The 20847-nt window shown below is 33.2% G+C and overlaps 2 protein-coding genes across 3 annotated transcripts; both read right to left on the bottom strand.

Moving 5' to 3' along the window:
• Positions 1-2122: 2122 nt before the first annotated feature.
• On the bottom strand, positions 2123-20703 carry LOC116776098 (WASH complex subunit 1). 2 transcript variants are annotated; one of them, XM_032669204.2, is made up of 6 exons: positions 20605-20703; positions 15570-15970; positions 15204-15497; positions 14536-14909; positions 7233-7371; positions 2123-4473 (listed from the first exon to the last, which is right to left on the bottom strand). In XM_032669204.2, exons 2-6 carry the CDS (start codon positions 15942-15944, stop codon positions 4303-4305), a joined length of 1353 nt encoding a protein of 450 aa, XP_032525095.2. In that variant the 5' UTR covers positions 15945-15970; positions 20605-20703; the 3' UTR covers positions 2123-4302. The 2 variants fall into 2 exon arrangements, with proteins under 2 accessions (XP_032525095.2, XP_061377355.1); XM_061521371.1 differs by lacking the exon at positions 20605-20703 and adding an exon at positions 16355-16532.
• On the bottom strand, positions 16452-20598 carry LOC116776089 (cytokine receptor). Its single transcript, XM_032669194.2, has one exon. The coding sequence runs from the start codon at positions 20301-20303 to the stop codon at positions 16569-16571; it is 3735 nt and encodes a 1244-aa protein (XP_032525085.2). The 5' UTR covers positions 20304-20598; the 3' UTR covers positions 16452-16568.
• Positions 20704-20847: the final 144 nt, after the last annotated feature.

The following is a 20847-nucleotide window of genomic DNA, read 5'->3' as shown; positions in this document are numbered from 1 at the left end:
AGAGGTAGGCGATTATGAGATATTGGCATAATCGATTTATTTTGTCTTACTAATGTTGATAATCGATTATGGGATCAGTAACTAATATGTTTTCATAATCGAATGATATTAGTAACAAGAACGACTAATCGTGTTTTCAGTTTTATCATTTATATTATATGTAGTGTTACCCAAATGCTATAACAAGATGACACATGGCCAGTCTTGGTATGGTCTTGTTATTGTATCTAGAGCCTTTCAAGTCTTGCAATTACCTATTATTAGCCTATCGCTATTTATTAAACATTACTTGAGATGTTAGAACAACGCGACAGAATGGGTACATTTTGAGCTTGAATTAATATAGCTGCGATAATGACCAACCAAATTAATAAATGTCTAAATATTTCATGAGAAATTCAAAAATCAACTGACACCGGTTGGGGTTTGAACCCACGACCTGAGCGATCAGCGCCGATGCTCTAACTAACCAACTGAGCTATCAAGTTTGACCCGCAAAGTCAGTCTATTTCTTAATAAAAATTTACATAAAATAATCTTCAATGTACTAAAACATGGTTTAAACATGTAGAAAACAAATTAAAGACATTAAATACAGTCATATTTTAAAGTACTTGACTGTATGTTACATGTAAATGAATATTTGCAAAAATATGTTGTGATGCAACAGTCAATATATCAATTTATTTATATAAACAGTTCTCTCATATATTATTATATTCCTGCTCCATAAACTTAAACACTAAAGCAACAAATAAAACATTTTGAATATTACTAGTGTTATTGTTATTACACTTTATTGTAGTAGAATTTGCTTATATAAAAAAAAATAGTCTGATACAAAATAATACAAGAACACTATTATGTATGGCGTGGCGTCGCAAATAAAGTAAATACTAATTAATTAATTAATAGTGTGAAATGTGAATCCACTTTCGACTTGTCACTGACTACTATCTGCTAAATCGAGATATCTCGAGACATTTTCATAATCGAATGATTTCGTTAGTATCTCTCATAATCGCCCATCTCTACATAAAAGCAATTTTAGAATAATTTGACCAATATGTTCGCATACTAAATAAAATGATGTCCGTTATTTATATATGTGATTTATTAGTAAAACTAAAAATATTCAAGCGAACGCTTTAAAAAAGAAAATATATGTACCCTTTACATTTTCACACTAACATTTTGGAGGTCTGCCGTTATTCTAAGTTTCATAAATCCCAACTGATTAATGAGACGAAACCTCTCAGCTTTCCATGGATTCACCGTGCGGGTGCCGGGTCCATCGCGTTGTATGGAGAGGAGCTTCAAAATTTTCTGTAACTTCATATTCCTGAGAGTTAACAAGTTTAGAAAGTTGTGACGTCACTGATGTTTTGTTTGAAATAGATCATAGATTTAAGCTGCAACGTCAATATTTTTTCTGTAGTTCAATAATAAACCCAATTCGATAAGATTTAATCCATTGACAGTTTAATTAAATGACATCGAAGAACCAACGAGGTAGAAGTAATCAATTAAGGTGACTTTAGTAAATATTTAAAAATATTATCATTAAAAAACAATATTTAAAAATTTTATCATTTAGGTAAACAGTAATATATTTTACATAATTATAAATTTCTAGAAGACTGTTTTCTTGATAAAGCTTATGTTTTATTTATATTTATATAAATTTCATTTATATAAATATAAAATTCATAAGAGTTCTCAAAGTGGGATGCAGATTGCGTAAAAGCTACTTATCACACCCACGCGATCTACGTCCTCCAGCACGCGCCGCGCTGAGGCCAGCGGTTTCTTGGAAACCGTATTTCCGATTCCGAAATACTCGTTGCCGTGATACCGAGAACTGTGTGGTTATGGAGCAGCGCCGTGTAGAGCCGAAACACCCAACTTTCTAGCGAGACGACTCTCCGTTATAAATAAGCGGAATGTGTGAAAACTTGCTGATCCAAAGCGACATTTATAAATAGCAGTAAAAAAATATTTCGAAGTATAAATAAAACTAAAACCAGACTTACCACCGTAATAAATAAACTCAAATTGATACTCAATATATATCCAGGATAGTCCTGAACGGGGTTGAAACGAAAAAAAAACGAGGACAAAATTTAATTAATTTCATTTATTGACTTACAACCAGATATTGTAACAATGAAAATACATCCATACAACAAACGATGTAGACACTTTACATAGATTATAATAGATAAACATTGTAAAATAGGCACCATTATTTACAAACGTTCAGAAACTATGCGACGGATTAGTGCTGTTCATTAAACCACATTAATAAAATAATCCCATTATAAATTGATCTCTCATTATTATATATTTCATAGAAATCACTAATCCATCTTAATAATAACTGACTATTTTGTACCCTAAAGTAAAAAAAAAAATCTCATCGCATCGACATTGACTATTAAAATGCAGATTAAAAAATATATATAGTTATGTAGATATAAATCAATCAGTCCCAAAACTTAATCTGTATACGAGGCAAGTATTCTAAATAATATAATAAAGTAAAAAAAAAATTTATACAATTAATTATACGACCACTAATATTTACATGATAATAATTAAAATAATCTTAAAAGATGCCGATATATCTATTGTTAGCCTAGATTAAATTTATATCAGATTCATATTAAAGGCTACAGCTTACAGTACGATGGCAAATTAAACATCTGCTGTAATATTATAAAAGCTTCGACCGCGGTGCGTGCGGACGCGTAACACAAAAACAATGTTAGGGCGAGGGACCATAAATCATCTAATTTTTTTAATTTGCTTATTTTCAAATGTAATTTGACATAACATTGAATCTATTTTTTTTTTTTACTAATTTACGCCAGGCAAGAACGGCTTTGTGCTCGTCTTAAACATGCATGAACAGTAGAAGCAGTGTTTATTTTATTTTTTTGTTTCCATAAACAAAGATCACTTAACGAAGTTCCACCAGCATTAGAGTTTATATATAAAATGCTCTGGACGTATCCATGTTATAGCAAGGATTATCTTTTGTTTTAAGCTTAGCGCGACTAGTTCCTATAACTAACTGTTGTGAGCGCGTGCTGAATACACACACGATACGAACTCCGCGGTGAGTTTAAGAAATGTTATTATTCTTAACACACGTCACGTAATGTTGTGATTTACTAACTCATATGTTATATGAGAGCAAAATATTTTGATCATTTCGATGTTATCTCCTCATAAATTCATCAACAAAGAAACCGTAATATATATTATTCAAACTTCGCACGAGTAGTTTTAAGTTTTAACTATTAAAATTTTTGAAATTTTAATTGTATATTTTTTTAACACACGCCACGCTTAACAAACTACCCTCAGTGCCATAACAATCAGTTCCTCGATAACATCCTACGATAGCACCAGCGACTCTCGTTGAACTTAACGATATCATATAACATAATTAGCGATTATATATTACATAAAACTTTTTATAAACCGTAAAAGCTCTTCACCAATTTAAAACAAATCTAAACTCATAGCACCACGCCGAGGGGCTCGGACTACGTCACACGGAAGCTCAACATTTTTCTATCAGTCCGATCTCACAATACATCGAATAATTTCAGCAGAGCTTTTAAACAACAGAGCGGCCAGCCTGTAACACGATCATGTCGCATGCCGTAAGGTGTACGATATATTTTTTTCCCGCCAGTTCTGGAAATGCTAATCACCCGAACCAGTTGATAGTTCGCGTCGGGCACCTTCCACGAAACGAAAGCGAGACGGTGCCCGCTTGCGAGAAATGCGATTATCGTAATAAACTCCCGGAACTACACCCATTTTTGATCCTCTGATGTATTATTACAACAATGTTTACGATTATATACATTATCAGAGAACTTCATATTTATATATTAGCGTGTATTTTTTTTTTAATTAATTTAAATTTTGATTGGATATAATTTCTAGTAACATTAAGAGCTTCCGAGAAGTCGGAACGATTAAGATACGCGAAAAAAAAAACTGGTTACAATCTTTGGAAGAATCTCGAAATTGTTGCATTATGTACATTTGAAAAAAAAAACACACACACACAGGATAGTGCTTAATTCACAATAATTAAATACAGTTGCTTGATGTAACTTCAGTGTACGGCGCTTTGCACGTGAAATGTGAGCTAGATGATATACCTACTATGAAATATATTAGTATAATACATTGAATAAAATTTTTAATCCTATAGATTCACCAGCTTACACTTCAATGTGAATACAGCCTTATCGTTGCATCGCTGGTGTGTACAATGCTTTAATCCCATTCGTCGTCGCTGGAGGACCTCTCGGTAGTTTCCCCCGGTTCCGGTATAACCCTCGCCAGCGTATGAAGCACGGTACCCTCAGCACCCGATATGCCACGACGACGCATCGACAGCTTGGCGTGAAGATCAGCCATCAGATCGCCACCGACAGGTTTGCTCGCCTGATATCAGACCAGTTCAATTATATTACGTTATTTATAAAGAAAATATACGCTCATAATTATGGATAAAAAATAATATAAATTTTAAACCAATATTCTAAATAAAATTCATATATATATATATGTATATAAAGAGAAAAATCATCTTCATTAACTATAATTGAACCTGCAACCACATATCACGCTCCAAGCGAAACAAGCCCTATGTATTTTAAACCCATATATGAATTCAAATGCCTTATACATAACGAAAATAGTTATAATTAATGAGTCACGGAATTAATTTAATACTTGAAATATTAATATTCATAACTAACACAGAATCAGTAATAAAAACGTTTCCATCGAAATATTGATATAGGCATATATATATATATATATATATATATATATATATATTACGAGATTCGTAGAATATCAAGCGTATTTCAATTTTCATCTTCGGCTCTGTAATTGCTAGGCCATAGGTTAGTTGATAACAGTCCCTATCATCACTGGTAATACAAAATTAAATTGATTGATACGTATACCACGAATCGGAGAGCGCACTTGAACGTATTAACATCGAGTGGGATAAGTTCAATGGCACGTTTGTAGCGAGATAACAGCTAGGAAACAAGTAAACAATACAATTCTTAAAACACATTATCTTAGAATTTCGCTAAAACTAAATTAGCTTCAGATAAACTATTGGTGACGTTATTACGCTCCAACTATTTGTGATAAGACGGACAGAGGTCGTACAGATAAATATTTGAAATTGGAACGCCTGTTTGTAGTCATAGAATAACTGTTTTTTTTTTATTATACATGGTATATGATATATCAGAATAAAATATGTTTTTAGAACTTTTATCTGTCCGCTCGTTCCGACTAAACTCTTAAACGGCTGGACCGATTTTTCTGAGAACACGGAAAGATATCTGATGCAATAAAGATTCTCTTAACTTAGGATCGTTTAGTAATCCACTTTTATTAACTTTTATCGATATAAATAATATAAAAATAACGACTCTATACCGGACGAAATCGCGGGCGCATGTAGTTACGTACAAGAGGACATTCAACAGATATTCAAAGAGGACTTCTTGAAATGTACAACAAACAGGATGTGTCTCAATGGAATAATTTAATACAAGAACGTTTGGGAGCTGATCGCTGAACAGGCTGGTACTTTTTAAGGTCACTTTGATGGTATACCGTCGGGTTACCGAGAACCTCACAACTTAGAGGACCGGATATATGACATACTAAAATGCGTTGACGCTGTGCAAAATATGAACACCTCTGATAGTTAGCATCGTGGAGCTATCCGGTTCATTGTATGAAATAAATTTCGGTTATTCATGATTACGTCATCAAACATACGAATAATGTTTTGTGAACAAATTTACGTGTTCGAATTAAATTAGCGCCAGTTATTTAAGACAAATGGGACATTTCTCGAAAATACATTAAGTTATTTTCATACATTTGTTCCTTTTAACTATTTATTACTATTAACCCATTAACATTTTCGAGAAGTAACAGTTGAGATATCTCCTAAGAGAAAAAAGAATACTAGTCTTATCTGACATAAAATTCGCGTAATAAGAAAGGTGTATGTTTTAAATATAAGCGACCTCAGTGCGTTTTCAAATATTTGTTCGAGACTTCTGCCACTTCAAGGAAACCATTTATAAAGACATCTCCAGCGAACAATCTATAAAAAAAAAACAATAAAACTCTTGTCCGAGTATCGGAGAGAAACAAACGCATATTCTTGGAAAGCTCGCGACAAAAAGCAACTTGTATGAAACGAACTGTTGTTGAGAAACATTTTTGTACAACGGCCAGTGACGTCACAGCCGTAATCGAACGATAACACTAGTATTTGTTCGTTTAAACATGTAATCCGTTCGAGTAATTATTATTGATTTATCCCAACAGAACCCAACATCAAACCAATCACAATAGGTGACGTCATTGAGGAAAACTTATTCAAATAGGACGCGACCTCACGATCCTAATCCAGCCTATAAATAAATCAATGTTAATAACTCAGCGTATTTAACGTATAAGTATGATTTCCAACACGTGTACATAATAGTGATGATAGTATTATCAACGCCCTATCATGTACTACGCTTCCCAGAAACAGACGAGCGTACAATTATCGCGATTTCCTTGAACCGTCCGACGCGATCGTAATTATTCTCGTACAAACCGATTCTGTAAGAATTGATTCAACCGTGTTCATTAAAAAAATATATTACAACGTCATCTATACAAACAGCAGATATCTATCAAACTAATGTTGGTTTATAACAACCAATAATATTGATCCATAACAATTTATTATTGTATATTAATTAGTTATTTGCGAACGTTTCATCACAAACAAGAAAATGCAAGATATTTAAATTATTAAAAATATATATATAAAGTAAGTTATAAGGAAAATTATTATAGTATCTCCTATATTATTTAGAACGTCGAATGAAGGCCGAAGATTTGATCAAACCTTAAATAAACATCGATTTGTAAAGAGAATAAAACAATATCGGTTCATGAACAAGACAATTAGAAGATGACATACGTTGATTCGTGAGTTTATATAAATTATCTACAATATTTCCTCAAACCACTTTAGACTGTAGAAATGACATAATATGTCATATTGACACAGTTAAAGAAAACGAACCTAAGTTACCTAAATATATATTGATAATCTGTGAGTGTCAGAGCGTGTGTTATATACTCTAATATATTGCAATTACCTTTTCTGTTGTTATGTCGTCAGCGTGCCGCAGCTTCGCCCGTCCGACGCCGCCAGCCTGCCGGATGGCCGCCATCAGGTTCGCGTGGGCATCCACGGGCGGAGGCGGGGCAGCAGCACTAGCTTCACGCTGCTCTCGTCTGTGGACAAGGAACCCAAAATCAGCTAAGAGAAAGAGTAATTTATAAGGAAAAAGATTTGTTTTATTCGATTTATTTGTAAATATACGAGTAAGATATAACAAAAATAATGATATTGCAAAATTTTGTCATGAATTATAAAAATATATTATGCAACTTCCAATGATGACTTAAGTGTGAATTACTTCTAAAAAGACCTTAGTTGATAATTACTTAACGACCGAATACAAAAATCGAATTCTTTTTAGGCTTTAAAATTTATGACGGAACATAAAAATACATACGTTAGAACTGAGAATGTCATTTTTAAGTCGTTTTAATACAATTCGTATACAACGTCCTTAACAAATGGGTTCAAATAAAAAAAATATATATATCTACGTTAATATATGTACTTTATAATTCGTTAACAATAATTTGATACTAAATACGAAATGCATACCAACATAAACGCGGAAGGTAAGTGTTACGACACGGACGTTTCGTGAAGGAACTGTTGTAAATACTAAGAAACCAATACTGATATGTAAATGGGCAACAAAGCAAAAGCCGTTTGTGGGCTAGTATGCAAAATATTACAAAACATATTTTTACAAGGTCCACATTCGGTTGAATTTCAATTTAAAATTCCTTAACATGACCTACATAAACCGAAGATTAAATCCGTTACTTTTCAGATTAATATAAGATCGTATTAAAAGCTAAAATGATTTCAAATAAAGAATAAAATTAAATTATCAAAAGGACTTCGGGGACATTTGATTCAGTTCCAATTTCATAGCGTCATGTGTCTAGACTCTAGACTGTAGAGTTGTGAACTAAAAGAGCGAGCTAATTATAAATGTGACCTTCACATATAAAGGCGACCATAACACAACATAATTCCGGCTCCTCTGTACAGTTAGTCACTATGGTGTATAAATCGATTCACCGTTAACACTAACGCCCTACTGATTTAAGAGGATACAGATTAAAAGAAATAACACAGATAAAAAAACACAACATGTGTTCGCAGTTTGGGTAGCCGGCTTTAAGTAATAAATTAGCCTTTTTTTGTGTAATATGTACCTTGAATTTGTTAGTCATTTCGAATCAGAAACTAGTGTGGGGTGTTTACCAATTTGGGGTACCCCTGCTGTGCCGTAATTATTTTAAAAGAAGAAAAAAAATAATTATTATGATAAGAAGGGCTGTTTATATTTTATAATAAAAAAATTATTATTGCTTTACTTTTTTATAATGTTCATAAGAAGCTAGATTCACGATTTTATATGTAATTATGGCATGATTGTCTGATGAGCTTTTACGTTGGTGAAGGTTATAATGGAAAATGTAGTTAAAAAAACAAGACTACGATTTTTTTTTTGTATCTGTGTTGATTTATTTAAATGTCAGGTGTAAGATACACGAATTGGCTGTCAGCCAGTGGCGAGTTCGCGACGCATTCGAGCGCCATGATAAATATCAATAGTCTCGCCAACTAATTAATCTGATGTTGCTGGAAATGGAACCGGACTTCTGAATTATATATGACTTCAAGAAAATTTCCCATACAAACATTAAGCTATTGTCAAACGAGGTAAGAGTAATGGGGCCGGAATTGATTATCGTTATCCGGGTTTGTATGAAACTGTTTGAAAAATGTTCTCACTTAATTAATATAACATATCATAATATTTTGGCAACGAACCAAACGGATGTGGAAATTGAGAATATGAGCATGTTACAACTATCAATAAACATTTTACACGAATGATTTTAAAAATTAATATTATTAAATCGAATTTTTTTTTTTAAATGCATCTCGAGAAAAAGTTAAATATGTTTTATAAATGGTATGAAATTATTTACAAATACATACATTACATTACACATTGTAAGAGATGAGATGTTACATATTTTACTGTAAGCCTTCAAGGGCGAAGTGTCCAAGGATTACAACTTATAAATTCCTTTGAAATATAACCGGCTGTATTGACGTGATGATCGCGAGGCTTCAGGCCTCTAATGATAGAGGCCTATATATATATACGAAAACATAGAGAGGAAAATATCTTGCAGACATTGACAGTGAGAACTTTCGAACGCTTTACTCTCTAGTTCTGGGAAGACGGATCACATTCACATTGATGGCCAAAACAAAAATAGCGCTTGGTGGGAAATATCGGAACCGTTCCTACGACGTGTACTACAATATATTGTCTGCGGGAAGTCAATGAACTCGTGAAAACATTTTATATCGGTTATTTTATTGTTATTGTTATTATTATTATAAGTGAAGGGTTACAATCACTTTTTTGAGAAATATGCGAAGAAGTAGAATGTAACACGGTAAAATTTTTAATAGAGAAAAATACCACTAGACATTTTTTTTATATAAAATGTATGACAGTACATTATATTATTTAAAATACAAATTACACAAACTACTATGACTTTGACGGACACATCAAAAATATTGATATTCCGTGAAAATTCCACAATGTGTATTGTCTTTTCTATTCCACTATTGAAATACAATTGATCAATTTATTAGGATCTGCTATCGACCGTTTTGTGATAAAATTAATAATATAATGGCATATAATAATTGTCGGGAGAAATTCCGTTCAAATGCCGGATGTCCATGATAACCCAGCACTGATGTTATCATAAAAATATGTTTGTCTATTCAACACTATCTACGGACAAAACAATTCGTTTAAGTCTGACATATATTGTACGTAAAATAAATAAATAAATATGACGTCATAAGCAGAAATTCGAATAACATTTTCTGTAGATGCTTTGGCAGCATAAAACAAACAAAATATTATTTGAATCAGAAAACGGTTGTGGCTAGAAACTATTGTTAGAAACAGTACCAATACATTTGTAGCTATGACCATTATATTTATATTACCCCCTCACTAGGAAACATCTATAGTTATGTTTTTTAATTTTAATGTCATAATATGATTAATCGTCGATCTGCGGCCTCAGTCCTCACATTATATAGCGAGATCCTATGCGAATAATATTTAAATTGAATCATCATAATTGTCTCGTTCCATGAATGTATATTTAATGAGAGCATAAATATCAAGCTATAATTAGATTCACCGCAAAACAATATACTTTGTAGGCACTATAGATTATCTTTTTTATCTTTTATACAAAAGATATTATGACAATAAATCTAACTGGAATGGAAATAAACAAAAGAAATGACGATCCAATTCCATGCGAGAACAACATGCGGGTTATTCTTTTTTTTTTGTTGTTGTTTTCGATCCATCAAAACATCGCGTGACAGTTACAATAACACAATAAAACCTCGTTAATATTGTATTATAATTAATTATTTAATTACAGATAATATAATTATGTATAAGTGTTATTATCTAACGTGTGTTAATTATTAAATGAGCTTTAAATGGTGGACGGACAATTGTTTTGGAAGGAAAAAAAAAGCAGTTTGTTTACTTGCTTGCTCATACGAAATTCTATAGAAATAAATTATTTAATGTTAATGTTTATACAAGACATGTTTTAATTTATTGTAATCGAATTAATGGGTTTATATTTAAATAATTATTGCAATTCATTTTAATTTCATTATGAACTACAATACGCTTATAAAATGTATGAATTTGTAACAACATTAGGCCAGGGACAGATGCTAGGAGTAAGTCTGACAATGTACATACATGTTATACAATAGATTTTTATTATTTATATAAACGTTTATATAAAGCGTACATTTACACAAAATATACAATTTCTCCGTAAAATGTGACATACATAATATATGCACTCACAGAGGATTTGAATTTATTTTTCAATCTAAAACAAAATTTTGCAAGACATGATAAATTTTTCTTTTGATGCATGGTTCATATTAATAGAATTTTGCTTTAGAAATAAATATACATTAAAATACTAGAAACGGTATGTACAGAAAACATTAATACAACACAGAGAGTGGATTGTATAAATTATGACTAAACGTTATCATTTAGTGACCAAGCTTTGACGTCAATATAAACTTAACATGACAGTATATTGAATTCAAGTTATAAACTTAAGATATTATATTATGGGCACTACGGAACCCTAAAAACCATCTCCATTAAGCATTCATAGTAGTGGGAGTTATAAAATATAATATTCAATTGAATCTCAATTCCTTTCAGATTCCACGAATCTGTACGATGACGTACAATCTGTTTACGTAGTATTAGAATAAAAAAAAAAAACGATATAAAAATAAATTTATGATTCTTAAAATTGAGAAATAGAATGAAGCATAAAACGCTTATAATAAACATGATATATAGATGTAACACTTATTTTTAAATCAAACCCTTTCTTAATAAAGCAATTATAACATGACTATGTTCATATGAAAATATAAACACTAAATGATATCAAGCCCGTCTTTACATTAACATTAATATTAATTTCAACTATAACCCAAAAATAAAATATTCCAAATTCATCACTATTAAATTTAACACGAAATGCTCTAATCTTAATTACTAAGGAAAATAATACTTCAAAAAATTCTTAGAAACAGAAAAACGTACACGCAAAAAATCCTATAACTACCTAAGAATTCGTAACTCGTATTTAATACGAGATATTTTTCAATGTTTTAATTTCAAAACAGTTACACGAAATTGTCAAGGACATATATTGTTCTGACAGCTAAATAGTGTTGGTCATTAGCATTCCATACATAATATTTATGCTGATTCAATTCAAGGCCGTCGGTGATAATTTGATGTCAAGTTATGGCAATCGGTTGTATTCATATCAGAACGACAAAATACACAAGTCAAACCCTAATGGACAGCTTTCCTGTTATTGTTTTTGTCCGACACGTTATATATATGTAGATCTGTGCGTCCGTGTGTATAAAATAACGAATAAGTCAGTGGGTACGTCGACTAGCTTTAGTGGTTGGTATTTATCGATATTCAAATAGAATTAATTGACGTCCGGGAAACGTCGTGTTTGGACAAAAAAAAAGGAGTTGGCGCAGCAAGAAAAACGACATATTACGTTATATCCCTCCGATGGTGCTGGACGAATTGGAGGCCAATGTCTGACGAGGGTCACCCGTTGCTGCCTTAAATGGACCATAAAAAACAGGCTTAGGTAATTAATGGACTAAGACGGCAAAAAAGTTAAATGCCGTTGAAAATATTACGTGAAATGCTACAATGTTGTGGACGCTTTAAGATATAATTGTATAGGGACAATCAGAAGAATCTTTATTTGTTATTGTCAGAGGGTCATGAAATATGTTTTATATTTCAACCTGCATCCTTGGGAAACATGAGCAAATATAAATAATAATTCTCTAGAAACCAACAAATAAATCGAACGCAAAACATATTTGCACAAATCAATATTTTGCGTTCTGGTAAACAGAACGGCTTGTTTTCAAAACCAACCTCGCTTATCGACTACGTAGAAGTTCATTTATTTTGTAAACTTTCGTATAACTGCGCTCGCACTAACGGCTAGTCATTAAATTCATTACAATTGAATCGGAATTACAAACTATATGATAAATTAACATTTTTATGGTAACCGCATTCACTGGCATTGTCAAAGGATGTTTTTAGTTCTACCTTCCCAGAAAACTTAAATCGCTGACAGATAACGAACAATGTAGCAAAGAGAAAATTTAAAATTCTACAGCGGTCGTTTACAACGTAATTTCATGAAACTTTAATATGTGTTGAATGTTGAGCCATTCTTGAAAAGTGTTATTTATTCATACAAAAAGATTACAACTAGAATAACGGTTATACGACTTTTATCGTGATTTTGTTTTGCGACAAGAATATAAACACATCTTTAACATGATATATTGTATTATGGAAAGTTCTATATTTGAAAATTTAAAAGCATTTTTTTGTTTCGTCTTATTAAAACCTTTTTACACGATTACCAACTGCGCCTTGAAATGGTGTTCTATCGTATCAATTTAACTCTAACAAGCGGTATAAGATTCTCCCAAGTATGTTTTCAAAAGGCGTTATTTATACTGGCTCATACTACTTTCGTCCTATTTAATATTCAATGTACGGGCCAGGTGTGGGTCAAGTGACCCATAACTCTAATCCGAACCGAGTGTAACTCACAATTTACATTTTTCCAAGAAGCCCTTTCTATCCCATCTTCCTTTTGAGGCTAACTATTCCACTTACGATTCATGTAATGCAACATCAATTGCAGTCGGTTTACTTGAAAAATACGTTTCACGAATATCAATAGCCAACTAAAACGCCGACCCGCTTAAACATCCCATTTGTTTAATTTACCCGTCATATACGACCATTTGTATTAACATAAATAAATTGCTCCGACTAAAAAAAAATGTCCTCAAGTTATAACTTATTCTTTGTTGGTTTTATTTTAATACAAAAACTTTCATTTATACACGTAAAAATGACATAAAGCATCTTATACAGATTATTGTCCGGTAACCACATAAAACCTCTTTTATGTGGTTACCATGGTCTTTATTTGTAACTGTCAACTTTAAAAAGAAATAAAGTGGAAAACACTTGGTCATTGGTGAAGTCATCTTTAATAACCGGTCATAATTTGAGTTTGATGTCATTAAAAAGTTTGTATCTGACAATTTTAGTACCCCCGTTTATTACGCGGAGCGTTTAAAAATTATTTTCATACCTTAGTAATATTCAATACATATTTTTCACCAAATCATAATGCGTTTACTAGTCTCTGTGTTGTGTAAACGGTGATTAATCAATAAGAAACATTCAAAGTTTACTCTTCCCGTTAACGACGCGAACTCATGGTACAGACAATAAATATTTTTATTACTCATTTGATATATACTTTCTAAGTATCAAATATCACGAACTTTAAGAAAAAAAATAACATTCACTACAAAAAATTACGGGTTCGGAACACATGTGGAGATTAGGATTACCAGTACAAAAAAATCATTTTGAACCTAAAAGTTGAAAAGTTTTATTTCGTATTACGGTACACATTTTGAAATTCATTCTTAATGGCATTTTAAACTGTAACCCTGATTAGTATTCGAAAGCAGTGTTAATAGCCGTTACGTCAAATTTTTTACTAAACAATATACGTATAATAAAAAAAAAGATATGTAGGGATATTAGTATCACTAACCTTTTTGGCGTTTGTGTGATCTCCATCGGCGGCGGGGGTGGTGGCGGCGGGGGCGGGGGAGGCGGAGGGGGGGTCGAAGGTAACGCTGGAGGCTCCTCGACTCTGATTTTCGGAGCGTCGAGCGTGTCCTGAACGTCTTTAACAGGAGGATTTACAAGTTCAGGTACATATTGAGTATCCGAGGTAACCGGCAAGTCTGGGAGTATTTGTAAATCCGGAAGATCTAGCACGGATTCTGTTATGGGGTTTGTGATGGCGACGGGTGATGTTACAGCTGATGGCGCTATGGACCCATCCCCAGTAACGGAATACTGAACGTCCCCAGCTATACCGGGAAGATGCGGAAGATCCAGGGGCATGTCCAATTCTGGCACCTATTTGAAGAGTATAACATTATTATGATGGAAATAATAAAATAAACCCTATCACAATCATACAGATTAACATGTACAATATATTTAATCGCTACATCAATAAACACATACGATAACAGATATATAAATTTAAAATTTTAATAACAGCAAGATATTCAAACTTTTTCGTTATTATTATACGCTTTTGTTATATGACAACACTAAGGTATTCAAAATTAGACCCGTTAACATTTTACAATGAAGTATAAAATGATTATTATTACTGATCAATTATAATTATGGTGTAATACTCACCAAGCCCATTCCTGGAGCGTACATGTACTCGTCGATTTCTCGCTTCAACAGATTCTTTTTCACAATAGAGGGTGGTGCTTCGTCCAACGAGCCCTTATCTACGGTCGTGTTTACTTTGGGCACGTAAGTCTGCCCTTTAGTTTTACTACCAAAGTACGGGCTCTCGTCGCTCTTGTATATAAGGAGATCTCCGATTGATGTTATTGAATTCAAAACCGTATTCAGATCGAAATCATTCCTGGTTTTGTTATTTTTAGGTTCAGCGACTTTCACGTGGAAGAAATGAAGTTTCTCCTAAAATTATTCAATCTTGAGACTATTAAGGAAAAAGTTATGTAAGTAACCATGACTTCTTCTAGTACGTACCTGGATGGCTTTTTCGTTTGTCTGTCTGTTGGATTTTCCGGTTGGTATAACGTTTTTGGGTTCATAATTATAATCGTTTGATTCGAAAATGGATTTATAATGTTCGTGTGTTATAGACGACGGGTATTTAGCGCTTGAAAATACTTTGATCGCCTTCTGTGTCCCGGCAAGTTTTTCAACTTTTGTCCTGGATATATTGATTCTCTCCTGAAGTTTCGACGTCTTTTCAACGTTGATTTTAATTTTATTTGATATACGTTTAAAAACATCGTCAACTATCCCATTCAGATTGTCTAATGTATCGGCTATTTGTAACACGGTTTCTTCGACGCTAAGGTCGTTGGGTATCAAATTAATTTTATAAAGACCCTCCATTATGGGGGCTTTAAGATCGGCAAAATCTGTAACAATGAAATATTTCTTGATATGTAAATAAAATATGGATTTATATCATGGTCTATGGAGACGAAATTAACACGAAAATAGTGTTTTATATTCAAAACTATTAGGTCTTCTCATTTAATATGAATAGGACTTTTCGATAGATCTGACTGTATGAATTCTTTCAAAACAACTAGAACCTTAACAATTTATCGAAAATCTTAAATATTAGTTGAAAGAAAATGTTGTTTCTACTTCTCGTAATCATTATAAAATGTTCCATCGAAAGTAGTATTGAGAAAAACAATCTTTCTAACAAATTAAAACCAGATCTGTTGTTATAAAATAATAATATTATAAATATGAAATAGTTCACAAAAATTCCATAATAAAATACATCTTACCTACAAAGCTTCTTTTATATCACCTAAAATAAATTAATAAGGCACGAGAATTATCACTAGACAACACACAACATACTGTGTTCAATAATAATATTAATTTCAATAATTTAAGCTATGTAAAGCTAAATGTCTATGTTTTATTATATTTACATTTCAGTCACCGTAAGTCTATTTTTATTTATCAGTACCGTCACTATTATTCGTTGCTATTGTCTCAATTGTTGTACGTCCGTGTGGGGGAATCGCTGAGTAAGGTATTTAAATTATCATTGGCGGGGTCATTGCTCCAGGAGAAGCGACAATATGCATCCGGAGACATCGTTGGATCTAATATCGCAGACTCCTCGGCGTGCTGACCGCCCGTCAAAATGTTCAGATGTTTATTTATGACGACATCCCCTGGACTTACATAACCGCTTGACGGTTGTTTTGGGAATGAGTTACGCTCACTTAACTTAAGACTAGGCAAGGAGTCTAAAGACTGTAACTGGATATAGCTATTGTCGGCGCTTTGTTTCGCTGCAGGTGGCAAGGAAGGCATCGTTGGTAAACTTTCTGGTCCAACGGATTTTGGAATCGATGGTCCGAATTTATTAGTATTCATCATAGACCTGGCTTGTACATCTTCGGGTAGTACGTAGCCCGAAGATAATGTGGGCGGATTTGTAGCCGTCGCTGAGTTAGGAACAAATACTGGTGGAGGCAAGCCAGCCATAACGTAACTGTTACTGGCTGGTTGTGTTGCAGTACTCTGAGATGGACATTTAGTTTGCACTGGCGCTGGTGCTGACTGAACATATCCGGAAGTAGTACTCACTACCGGTTGCACGTATCCACTGGTTGGATTTTTCTTAAAAGCTTTATCACTAAAGTATGGCGAATTTTCTGGGGAAGTTTCAGTATCTGATGCTGAAGATTCCTCTTCTTGGATTTCATTGCTGATTTCTCCTTTATCGGCGACTACCTCCAAATGGTCTGAGGTTTCGGAGCCTTCTTCTGATGTTGAAGCTTGTCTTTCAACAGGGCCTCTGGAAGACTCTGACAAAGCAGTGCTATCTGTATGATCACTTGAAGCACAGTTGTCATCTTTTTGTTTAGTGTCGGTAGATGAAACTGTTGTTTTAGAATTAGGCAATAATAACATTTCATCAGAGGACGGCTTCTCTTCCTTAGTTGTGGGATTCCAATTACCGAAAGTGTACTTGGATATATCTTTTTCAGGAATACCTAAACCACTTGGTAAAACTGGTTTGATATCCTCCATTTTCCGATACTTTTTGTATTGCTTTATAGAACCGTAAACAACTATCGCTGTTAGTGAGAGAACTGCCATGATAATTAATATCATTGTCAAACCATCTCTAGTCCTACAAGCAACAACACTTGATTCACTCCATGGTCCTACATATTCTTTTGGAGGTTCATTAATCCCTTTTCTAGATGAGGTCACATCGAAATTAACCGCCCTTACTTGGTATGTCTCTGTTGAAACTACTCCTACACAATACTCAAGGGGATATGACAATTCTGTAGTGTTAATAATTTCCGGTGCAAGATCATCTTTGATCCTTCTTATTTCATACAGATCCACCCTGCCTCCGGGAATTTCGGGGGGTGTCCATTGAAGTTTATTTGGACTGTTCCTTACAGTTGGTGCTCTTAGTCTACTTGGAGCACCTATCCTTGTGGTTACGTTTACAGAGTCATTAGATCTTATTTTTGAACATAAACCTATTGGAATGTTACAGGCTTGCACAGTTAATGAGTACTTAGTAAAACCCTGCAGTCCAGTAATTGTCACTTGTCTCCGGGATGTGTCAGTTCCGGACACACTGTCAACATACAACTCCTTGTCATAATTATAAATGACATATTTTCCTATATTTCCGTTCTTGTGTATTGGTGGATCCCATGAAATAACAAGTGAGGTGTTTCTTATGTTAGATACTGATATATTTACAGGGTTTGTAGGAGTATCTTCTGAAGTTGTTATAACAGCTGTAGCATTCTCTATAGTTTTTTGTCCATAAATAGTATTCAAGGCTATAGTGAACTGGTATGTTCTGAATGGAAATAAATTTTCTATCGTAACCTGCATTTGCTTAGGGTTAGAAATGAACTTGTAACTATTGTTAAAAGATTTGTCACAGTAACTGCTTGTTTGGACTATAGGACAGTAGGATATATTATACCCCGTAATTATACCATCTTGAAGAGCACAATCCATAAGCCATCTTAGAGTCACGTGTGACTTGCCTGGTACGTCATATTTTAAATGAACTGGGAAACCATACATAACAAATCCATCCTTTGAAATGTCGCAGTTGGCCCACACCATTCCGCTAGTTTTTGATCCATTATTTGCAGATATTGCAAACTGATATCTATATTCTCTTGGTAAATCAATAACATGATTACTTTTATCTGGACTCAGAACAGCAAAATCCATTCTTCCTACACATATCTGTGTTGCATTATGTTGACACCAGAAAAGGGTGTAATTGTCAATATTTTTTATGGCAACCCACGATAACTCATAAGTTCCATTCTCATATGCTAATTTTGTAAATGAAGTTAGTTTTAATGAGTGAGTGTCTTTTTCAGCAGGGATGTATAAGTGACTGCTATTAAGAGAAGTGCCTTTGTTGTTTAGTGACCAAACTGTGATGTCCAATGCATTAAGTGTTGCATTAAGTCTGACATAACTCAAACTCTTGTTTTTATCTGGGAACACAGTTTGTGTCTTATTATCTTGAGACACAAGGATTTTATAAGTAAAGTTGGCTCCAGCCTCCTCATATTCTTCGAGCTGTTTCCAATACACATAAATGACTCTATTATTGCTATACGCAGATTTATGGAAAGCACCAGCTATAGTATCAGGGGGTCTTTTTGGCCTTTCACTTGCAGTGTAGAAAACAACATAGCTAAAGTCGGACCATAACTCTCTCTTTGTAGCCTTTTTAGACTTAATAAACACCCTTACTTCATACTGTTTATGAGCATATGGAAGGTCTGTCAATTGAAATCTATAAATTTTATTTTTGGGAGGTAGGAATGATGCATTGACTCTTCGGAAATGTGTAGTGTTATCAATTTTAGCAATTTGATATTCTATTATATGATCAACGCCACAGGGCAGTAAATCGGCCATGTTGTTAGGAATACTCCACATTAACTGTACACTGTGAGTACCATTTTCAGTTACTTGTAAATTTGAAGGTGGGTCAGGTTTAACAATTGAGTAATGGTCAATTGTAAAGTTTTGACTATTACAAGCATAAACATTACATGCTGTTAGATAGAAGTATTGTTTCTCCTCCTGTTGTCTATATCTTGGTTGGCTGGTTGTATTCCATAAACAGTATCTCTTTCTATTTATTAAACTGTTTACTTTTTCTGAGAAACAGGGTGGAGTTGCCAAATAGTTATTGCCAGAAAATGTTACAGAATAGTTCATACTACTGAGTGTTACTAAACTTGTCCAAGAGCAGTTCAAAATTTCCAAATTGTAAGAAATACAACTAAAATCTGTTACATCTGTAGGAGGACTTTCAACAAGTACTCTGCTGGTGCATTTTTTTTGATTTTTTGTATTTTGGCAATAGTATGTGCTTGCCTGCTTCTCAGGCTTTTTAATATACAATCTTCTAGTTGAACTATTTACAACCTCTGATTCTAAAGTTTGACCACCTATTAGGAACTTAATGTCATTCGCTGAATAATTTTCAGCAACACAAAATAACTCTAAGGGTTTACCATATTCTACAATAATTTCACCTGGCGGATATATCGCCACTGTTATATCTACACCGAGACATTTTGAAAATATACACGGTAAACTTATTAAGCACTTTATCAAAAAACACCAAATCCATGATTTCAACTGCGGTCCTTTCTTAGAACTTCGACACTTGGTTTTTTTACGCGATTCCGAACAATCTGCCATACTGTAGCAGTCCCCTAAGCACCTTCCGTTTGCAACATTACGATTTATAACACTAGTAAAATTTTTAATTTAACTTCCAGAAACGAGAAACACATTTGTTTTATTTTTTATACGTGAGGAGCTCAATGGCGCAGTGTCCTCACGTATCGTTGACACAAGGTTGACTAAGTTCCATCACACAAAGCAACTTTCATTTACTTATACTGGTTAATCGTCCACTGCTATGTTTTTTATGAAACTTTTAAAATCACGTCTTGAATGTATGACAATACATGAAAATTTAAAACGACTTGCTACTTACATAAAATGTAATGAAAAACTTTGAAGTATTTCTGAATTCTGAGTAACGCCAACTTCACACCAGTGTATTGTAATCAATAGAAAGACTGATGTTACCATATGGAAGCAACAAATTAATTATTTAAACAAGGCTTACTCATTGAGAAAGATTTTTATTATTTATGATTAATTATACTTAAAAAATTAAATATAAGTAAATAAAAAAAAAAGATTTATTTAGATTCGCATTAAAGACTCAGAACTG

Source organism: Danaus plexippus, chromosome 8 (genome assembly GCF_018135715.1).
Source record: "Danaus plexippus chromosome 8, MEX_DaPlex, whole genome shotgun sequence".
Taxonomy (NCBI): domain Eukaryota; kingdom Metazoa; phylum Arthropoda; class Insecta; order Lepidoptera; family Nymphalidae; genus Danaus; species Danaus plexippus.
Note: the sequence above shows the minus strand (reverse complement) of the source record. Positions and strands in the feature narration are given on the sequence as shown.

What these genes read in the sequence shown, in the direction of transcription:
- LOC116776098 (XM_032669204.2), bottom strand. Translation starts at nt 15,944, where the DNA reads ATGGAGGGTCTTTATAAAATTAATTTGATACCCAACGACCTTAGCGTC. An exon ending in CAAACGAAAAAGCCATCCAG is followed by an intron (nt 15,498 to 15,569) that starts GTACGTACTAGA and finishes GAATAATTTTAG; the next exon opens with GAGAAACTTCATTTCTTCCA. An exon ending in ATCACACAAACGCCAAAAAG is followed by an intron (nt 7,372 to 14,535) that starts GTTAGTGATACT and finishes CCTTGTCCACAG; the next exon opens with ACGAGAGCAGCGTGAAGCTA.
- LOC116776089 (XM_032669194.2), bottom strand. Translation starts at nt 20,303, where the DNA reads ATGGCAGATTGTTCGGAATCGCGTAAAAAAACCAAGTGTCGAAGTTCT.